The 9,918-nt window shown below is 38.8% G+C and overlaps 1 protein-coding gene across 1 annotated transcript in view; it reads right to left on the reverse strand.

The window, feature by feature from the left end:
* The window catches only part of LOC126234655 (interleukin-1 receptor-associated kinase 4-like), a 105,368-nt gene extending 98,986 nt beyond the window's left edge, over positions 1-6,382 (reverse strand). Inside the window, exon 1 of the mRNA XM_049943387.1 lies at positions 6,227-6,382. Within this exon, the coding sequence (XP_049799344.1) occupies positions 6,227-6,249 (23 nt within the window). The 5' untranslated portion in view covers positions 6,250-6,382. The remainder of the gene's footprint in view (positions 1-6,226) is intronic.
* Positions 6,383-9,918: the final 3,536 nt, after the last annotated feature.

Here is a 9,918-nt window from a genome sequence, read left to right on the forward strand (position 1 = left end):
AGAGGATTCATGAATGGTGCAGGCTCTAGCATTTACCCTGAACGGGAATAAATGACAAACTATTGGTGGCAAACTGCTGGAAACTGTGTACTGTAAAATATCTAGTAGTAACTATCCAGAGTGACCTTAAGTGGAATGACTACATAAAACAAATAGTGGCAAAAGCAGATGCCAGACAGTTTCATATGCGGAATCTTACGGAATTTTAACTCATTCTTGAAGGAAGAGGCTTATAAGATGCTTGTTTGGCCAATTCTTGAGTACTGTTTGTCAATACAGGATTCTTACCAGACTGACGGAAGAGATAGAGAAGATCCAATGAAGAACAGCATGTTTCATCACAGGATCGCTCAGTCAGAATGAATGCATTACAGAGATGCTCAACAAACTCCAGTAGCAGATATTACAAGAGACGCATTGTGCATCAAGGAGAGATTTACTATAGAAATTTTGGGGAGGAGGAGGAGGAGATTAGTGTTTAACGTCCCGTCGACAACGAGGTCATTAGAGACGGAGCGCAAGCTCGGGTGAGGGAAGGATGGGGAAGGAAATCGGCCGTGCCCTTTCAAAGGAACCATCCCGGCATTTGCCTGAAGCGATTTAGGGAAATCACGGAAAACCTAAATCAGGATGGCCGGAGACGGGATTGAACCATCGACCTCCCGAATGCGAGTCCAGTGTGCTAACCACTGCGCCACCTCGCTCGGTAGAAATTTTGAGACAACTCTTTCCGGGAAGAGTCTGACATATTAATTCATCCCACACACACCTGACGAAATGACCATGACAAGAAAATTTGAGAAATTAGAACTAATACAGGGGCTTACAAACAATCATCCTTCACATATGCCATTTGCAAGTGGAGCAGGGTGGGGGGGATTAGTTAGTGTATCAGAACTACCATCTGCCACACTTGTGGAGTATGGTGTAGATGTGATGATGATGATGATTATGATTGGTTTCTGGGGCGCTCAACTGCGCAGGTATCAGCGCCCATACAAATTCCCAACTTTTGCTAAGTCCAATCCCGCCGCTTTCATGAATAATGATGAAATAATAAGGACAACACAAACACCCAGTCATCTCGAGGCAGGTGAAAATCCCTGACCCCGCCGGGAATCGAACCAGGGACCCTGTGCTCAGGAAGTGAGAACACAACAGTGAGATCACGAGCTGTGGACATGGTGTAATTGTGGTCCTTACATGAGATGTACATTGGTGTCAGAGGAATTGTTGTGCAGTCTGTAGCAAATACTGCTTCTCCAAATGTTATTGATAGTATTTCATGAAAAGAACATCTTTTTCCCTCTTCTCCATTTGAGTTTACAGAGCATTTACATAATATGTTCGTTGAACCCTCATGATGTTGTCTTAAGGATAGTACTGGACACCCCATAAATATTTGCATTCTCTGGTCTGCAAGCTTTCACTATGCCATCAGGTTGCACTTTCTTACAATTTTCCATTATGCAGAGGATTTTATTTGTTATGGTAGCAACAGAATATACACTGAAGTCTGGGATTTCACCTACAACGTTTCTAAACTTTAATACAGAAGGCATTAAAATCTTTGGGGTTGCAAGCAATTAAAGATGTGGTAAGGTTTTTTCTTGTGCTTTTTCACAACTGTCCAGGTCACTTTGCATGGATTACAGGTTTTTTGTACAAATATACATTTACTACATCTACATAAATACTCTGCAATTCACACTGAACTATTTCGAAGTTGATGATTAGAGTGCTGACACCTAAATCTTCAGATATTCGAGTATCCAGTTATGCTGGCCACTGATGCGATATATACAGGGATCGTATCAATCGCTTCCACGTCAACTACAGCCTGAAGATGGTACATTGAAGCGCCACAAATGGTTGCGACAAAATAAATAAAATCATGACGACGACTGTACATGTTTTATTTTCTCACAATAGTAAATGGCCATAGTCCCAAAAACCTCCTGCCACAAGGATGGACATACAAAAATTTGGCAGAGAGTTTGTAGACCACTTTCAGACTGTCTCTCAACAACTACACTTTTGAATAGCATTTGGGAAAAAGTAGTAATTGGCATTCCTACTCTGCAGCTGCCCAATGGTGGACTGTTTCTGCCAACATTTAGAGATTGGAGCTCTTGCACCGAATGGCCTGAACGCACACTGTGTGTTACCAAATACAATAATTTCATACACACGATGATGGGATTTTAAAATCCTGAAACGGGTCGTGCTTTGAATAAGTAATTAGTACAACTGAAAAGGACCTCTCTAACTTCAGTATCAAATTTATATGGGTTATCACGTGACTGACATTTAATGGATTTTTTTAAATACACATATGGAGGATCTGAGTGTTTTTATTGTTTAGGGCCAACTGGCATATTTTATATGATTCAGATATCTTTTGCAATTCGTTTTGATCCTCTGATGACTTTACTATATGGTAAATGACAGTATCATCTGTAAACAAACCAAACCCAAAATATCACTTCCATTTGGCTAGATGACTTCTCACTAATTACTGCAAACTGTGCTTTTTCTGACAGGAAATCACAAGCCCAGTAACACAATTTAGATGATATTCTAATGGCAGGGAATTCAATCAGAAGCCACTTGTTAGCAACAATGTTACAAGCCTTCTGGAGATATAATAATATGGAATAAACTCAATATCACCTGTCAATAGCATTCATTACTTTGTGTGAAAAAAGAGCTAGTTATGTTTCCAAGAACGATATTTTCTGAACTAGTGCACATCATGTGTAGATCTTTTTCAATTGACTTAATAATTTTGTAACACAGCATATGTTCCAAAATCCTGCTACAAATGACAATTAATGACATGGGGCAGTAATTCTGTGGATTACTTCTATTTTTTTCCATGTGTGCTGCTGTGACCAGTACATCTTTCCAGACTTTACATACGGATCTGATGTCGAGCGACAAGTAGTACATGATTGCAAGAAATAGATATCTATTTTATAAGGGTACTCCAAAAGTAACCTAACTTGTATACAGCCTGGACTTCTAGTCCAGTGACTTCCAGTTGCTTTGCTACACTGATGGTATCTTACTTCTAAATTACTACTGTTGGCAACCGTTCTTGATTTCAATTCTGGTGTATTTGTTGCACTTTCTTTGGAGAAGGAATCTATCATTACTATGATATTGAAGTGACTGTGTGATTCTGTTTACATTGCAAAGTTCCTTTGGACATGCATGCATGTTGTGTGCATCATGTTTACCTGCTGATACCGGGCAAGTGACTTTCAAGAACAATGTCTGACCTGTACAGGTATATACATAATGGATGTACAAGTTTGGATCGTAGACGCATGATTGAAAACATATGGAAGTTTGAGTCTGGCCGTGAGTTGTGCAGGGATAGCTGAATGGTAAGGCGACCTCTCGTGACAAGCAGAAAATCCAGGTTCGAGTCCCAGTCTGACACAAATTTCACGGTCGTCATTCCTGATAGTAGTCCTTATTCACAATTGCGAATTCATTTGATGGGAATCTGTCATTGTTCTTCTTATCTTCATCTACTCTCTTTACACATACTGTTTTGGCCTTTAAGTAATTACACTGAAGCATGTATTTTGTTTCCAAGTCTATGGCTGCGTTTGAACAGTCATTCAAGACTAGAACAACACTTTTACATCAGCTAGTTCAGATGTGTACCACATCTTTTCTCAGACAATTGCTTTTCCTGTCTTTTGAGCTGAATATAATTTTTATTAGGCATCACTATGAACATGTCATCCAACTTGGTTAACATTGTATGGAATAGACAGTTTAATGTGTCAATGCCAGAGAATACCAGTCACAGCAGCTTTGACTGCATTTAGTTTTCCCTTTGCAATAACTCATCTGTGAAATGTAAAATCTGTTTGTCATGTATTTGACTGCTGATTTCTCATGGTCCTCATACGCAACTCCATAATGTAGTGTGACTAGGACCTCCCGTCGGGTAGACCATTCGCCGGGTGCAAGTCTTTCGATTTGACGCCACTTCGGCGATTATCGGGTCAATGGGGATGAAATGATGATGAGTAGAGTAGGACAACACAACACCCAGTCCCTGAGCAGAGAAAATCTACAACACAGCCAGAAATCGAACCAGGGTCCTTAGGATTGACATTCTGTCGCGCTGACCACTCAGCTACCAGGGGCGGACAGCTCCATAATTAATGAACTATAATCAAATACACTTATTTTGTAATCACAACAATATATGTTTGGGATAATGATGTCCAGACAGCTATCACCCCTTGCTGGAAGTCTGTTTGCTACAAAGGGCCCGTATCTTTAACACTAAATTTAAGAGAGCTCTATTTTTTCCACTTCCATCATCTATGTGTACATTCAAATCACAACTCACTCCTACAGTTGATTTAAGACGTGTCAAATGAAAAAGAACATTACATTTTCATGATAGAAGTTTTCAACAGTCCCATTAGGTAAAAGGTACACAGAAAAAAATAACCATATTTATATCTACTAACTCTAAAGCAACCACTTATAAATCCAATTCTAAGTAGGAATTCTTTAGGTTATTTCCCTCATATTGAGATGTGCTGTGACATATGCGCACACATCCCCATGGATGGTAGTTGATCGGTATCAAGAAAGAATCATCTCAAGATATTCAACAGATCTGTAGCACTTTCATCCTTTAGCCAACCAGGCTCCACATACACTACATCTGGTTTCAAGCCTCCTATAAATTCTGAAAACAGATCACATTTGCAATAAATGTTCAAGGGTTTCTTGCCTTGTAAGATTGCAGTTGAGCACAGCATTTTGCTCATACTGTGATCTCATGCGGTAAGTAAGAAATACATCAATACTTTTATTACACTGACGGATTGCAAATATCTTTGTAGATACGTATCACACCTGGCTTGCAGGCAATGTCCATTAACATTTGGTATAATTATGGCCACATTATTTGGGTACAAGTTCTGTTGCTCTCTTGTAGTAATGGTTGAGTTTATTCTACTGTACCACGCTCTCAATCAGAAAACTGTGCTATACCTCACTGAAACAATTGTTCAGTGCAATGGCCTCACAATAAAAAGTCTTTAGTTACAAAACTTAAAATGCAGATATCTACTACTTCTGTAACACTAAGAAACACATCAATTATTCACTCAGACATGTGGTCAGTGCAATGGCCTCTTAAGTTACAACAGTTAAAATGTAGGTATCAAGTACTTCTGTAAAATTTAGAAAGACATCAATTATTCACACAGAGAAATACAGTATTCACACATACACGTGTCAGACAGATAAATTGGCAAGTAATCAGCATTTTTTCTGTACATCTTTCATATTTTTCTTTTTTTATTTGTTTCATTTCAGTCGGAAATATACTTAAAACTGGAAATATCATGTACTTGAACTTTCAATGTAACATTTCAGCTGGTTTTTCTGTGTAGAATGTCCTGATGACAAATAAATAAATAGTTTACTTTCAAGTGCCTAGTAGCACATTATAGAAAAATGGCAATTACAGTAACAGATGATTAAATGAGAGAAATTTTCATTTTCCACACTTTTTGGAGAACGACTAAAACACAAATAAAAATACTACTTTTGTGGGGATAGTTTTGGTCAAATCTTTATTTATAGGTGTATTCGGTGGCAAAATTCGATGTGTGTGGCTTGCTTTGCGACTGTACTGTAACCGAGAAAGAAGTTCCTCCGGACACAACTGTCGGAGATTACGGTGTAACACTAAAAAATATACCATCATGAGCAAACACGGACGCTGTCGTTTGTAGTGCACGGTGGCATCATTTTCAAACCACGTATATTTGATGAAAACAGCGCTACCGATCACTTACAAACATTAGGCAAACACGAAGTTAATCACGCTACTCTAACCAGAACATCCAAGCCAACCACTCAATAAATGAAAACGTAAAATGATAATATTCGAACAATACTTTCAGTCTTTTATTTCACTCTCCGTACGAACTTTGCTTGTTGCCAGTACAAAAAGGGTAATGACAAATTTAATGAGGAGGAAACAGCAAATCAGGTAAGTGCAACATTCCGTACAACTCTCATGAAATCTGATCATAGTTTATCCACTTCCCCTATTGTCAAGTTCGCAAACACACAACAGGTGTCAGTTGGTATTGTTGACATACAAATACTTTGTCGTTTCATATATTATTCACAGGAAACTGCATTGCACGCAAATATAGTATTTATACATCACCTGCTTGGCTCGCTATGAGTCATTTATAATTTCGCAAACGGCTGACAAATTTGCTGTGACTCCTAATCAACAAATTTACTAAGCAAATAGCAGAAATTTCGGATACCACTTTAATAAATAACATCTGTGGAACCACTATGCCGCAGAGCTAAGACGACGTGGAGGGGATAGTGCTAAACGCTGCGTCGCTTCCATTCTCGCGTAGTATAAAACCGAAATCTCACTTGTTGATATTTAGACCCTTTTGCAGAAGAAAACTGACTCGAAAAAATCCCAAGTGTTGCGTAAACAAAGCGAGCAACAAAATAAAGATTAAGAACACTCGAAAGCACAAAGTGAATGAGTGCAGCGATGATAGGTCAACTTCTTATGTTAAGCTCGGTTTACACTAGCAAGTTATTGCAGCAATTTACTTGCGCGGAGGAACTTGCCGCGCGATCTGCGAGTGTAGTAATATCGCCAAGTAGACTTGCGATCATAGCAATTTATTGCGGAAGTGACTTGCTGCACGTTTTCCGCTTCCAGTGTGAACACCACGCAAGAAGTATCTGCAAGTAACTTGCAGCTTTTAGGATTTATTTCTATTTCCTGCAAGTAGGAAGCGCAAGTTATAGTAAGTATGTCGTCTGCATAACACTTACATTTAACATTTTACTTAAAGTGGTGGCTTAATTTTATGCAATCATCTTACGTATTATATGCAAACAAATTTCAGAAATGGAGGAGAAACGGGAATGGATGAAGCAGGATACAGAACATTTTACTGAAGCCGTGGAGAGCTACTCCGAAATATGGAACGTGCATAACCGGGACTTTAAGGATAGAGTGAAGAAGATGATCGCATTAAACGGAAACTCGTCGATATTCGACACATCCGTGAAAGAAGTACAGAGAAAGTAGCATATTTTCAAGACACAACCCCTTTGCACCTGTATCCACTCGCTTGCGGTTTTAGGAGTCTGGAAAAAGAAGATGTGTAATTATTACATGTTCTATTTAATTAGCTTGTCACTTTTTATTTTATGAGCATTAGAAAAAAACATTTTTATAAGCATATCATTCTGTAAAATGCAGTTTATTTCAATAAAAATGTAATTTCATTCTTATGTTTCCACATACCTTCAAATAATTTTCTCTTTTCAAGACGTCAGAAATGGCTCTACATACGTCGGGTACGATTAGAGAAATCATGCTGACGGGAATGTGAAACAGGTACATTAGGGACTTGTATGGGTCTCCTACAACGAAAAGATTTCAAAATTCAAACTTTTTTTTGGTTGTATGTTTCACATAAATAAATGAAATGCCTATTTTATTCGTAGCTCTCCCCTGTAGCTATAAATCATAGAGTGACTAGCAAACGATCCTTTGCTGAAATAACAGTACGGGAGTTTGTGTCTCGTTTTGATATGATGGTCGCTATTAACATAAACAAATACTCCATATCATTTGAGGACATTCTGCAAAAGTTTTCAAAAGTATCCATGCTCTCGATACCCAGTTCTTGCAAAAGGTTATTATAGGCACCATTTTGCGATCTTCTCATTATCCACTCTCTAACCCAAATACTTTTCTTTTTCACGTTTTTCATTACAATTACAAGAGCTGCAGCATATCTCACCCGCCTACTTGTGATGTTATACTTCGGCTGACACTCGTAGTGGTACTGAAAGCGTATGTAAACAGTATCAACAAGTTGTTGACGCAAGTTTCTTGCCACAGAACTTGCGGAAGAATCTTGCTTAATTCTTGCGCTGCTGTGTAAACACAGCTGCAAGCGGCTCGCAATAACTTGCAGCAAAAACTTCTGCAAGCGACTTGCTTGTGTAAACCCAGCTTTAGCTGATGATACCACCCTCACGCCATCCATGTCAACATCAATACCTTCTTACAGAGAACTTTCATGTTCCGTTCTTTTCACGACCTGTTCCAGTACCACCATTTGAAATGGGTTCTGTTTTAACGTTAAGGCCTGTCCACACGCAACGATTTGTTTGCGGTAATATCTAAGTACAACGCATCTGGGCAGATCGATTGTTGCGCGTGGACAGGAGATTTGTGCATTTATAAGATGTTGCGCAAAACTAGAAGTCGCAGTTCGAGATTTGAGCGAAATTGATCAAGCCTGTGAGTTCAAATCACATCTGTGCGGACACGCTGGGTTTGTGGACAGGAGTGCACCGCAAATCTGGCCCTTAAACGTGTTTGAGTCACTTGTTTGTTCACTCAGCTGTTTCACGTCATGCCTGCAGAGTGAATTTTAAAATGGCAGATACACGTCAGTGTTCTAGATTGCTCATTGCTGAATCTATCGAGATGTATAGGAGTCACACAAGTTTGTGGAAATTTAAAAACAGGGAATACAGCAATAGGGGTAAGAAGGCAGCTGCTTATAATTCTTTAACAGAGGAAGTTACGAGCGGTTGATCCTGCAGCAAACAGGGAAACGGTACTTAATTTTTTTGAAAAAATCGTTGCATGCTGTTTACCGCAAAGAGCTAAGCAAAGTAACGGAATCTGCTCGATCTAGTGCTGGGGGTTTGCTAGCACACTTTCAGTCAGTACTGTCCTATTCCATAAACTAACGTGAGTTGTGACAGGGTGGCAAAAAAAAGTGAAGCCCTATTTGTTCTAAAGAAGAGTGTAGTAAGGATATTGTGTTAAATTGGTAATTGTAAATCTTGGAACAGTGCCTTCTGGGACATAGTTATTATTACACTTCTTTACTTCCTACTATAATTTGCAGTTTAAGTGATGGAACCATTTTAACCTCTGTAGGCTCTCAGTTTTATTCCTTTAATGCACCATGCATACAAATGTGAGACACACATCACCAGTGACATACATATGATAACGACTTAAAAACGAACTGGACTACAGCTCACTGGCAACATATATAACTTCTAAGATGTCAAACATGTCTCCAACTGTAAAAATTTGATATGTCACTTTTCAGAACTGAGATACAGCAATTTACTTGCCATCACGAAATCATCCTTCATGACGGCGTAAACAGTTCATATATGTTGTATATGATTTCACACAACACTTGTTTTGAAACTGCAGTAGCAAATTTCAGATCCGTGTTGCTCCTATTGCCAGGAATCTTAACGCCACTGTCAGCTAACACTGTGGAGAAATTGCTTTCTTCATACAAGTTTTTTCCATATGATGCTAGGAGTTATGAGTCTCAGAAGATAATTATAAAATTCTAAATCCATGCTCAAATAATTACCCCAGTCATCCAGCTTGCTCTTCAATTCGTGAAGTAAATTTATGAGCGAAAACTGTATTTTATTTGCTTTTTATTTTTTGCAACACAAGTTGCGAACACAGAGCGTAATGGAATTTGCCCTTATTTCTAAATAAATGAAATAAACTTTTAGGTTTGCCTAGTTTAATAATATTGCACCATACGAGAGTGCAGTCATTGGGCACTGAAATTTTTTTCCAATTCAGACAGACGGCAGGCGATCAGTAGATTGGAACTTCTGTCTCATAAAGATAGCATATTTGTAGAGGTCTGCGCGGATAAGAAAAGTGCAATCCGCATCCGCACCACATCCGCAAGGTCCTAATCCGCAACCGCATCCGCAGCAATTAATCCGCATCCGCAAGTTTCTTATCCGCATCCGCATATATTTCAGTTTTCAATGAGTAATTAATAGTAATAGACAGTAGTACTTAGAATT

Source organism: Schistocerca nitens, chromosome 2 (assembly GCF_023898315.1).
Source record: "Schistocerca nitens isolate TAMUIC-IGC-003100 chromosome 2, iqSchNite1.1, whole genome shotgun sequence".
NCBI lineage: Eukaryota > Metazoa > Arthropoda > Insecta > Orthoptera > Acrididae > Schistocerca > Schistocerca nitens.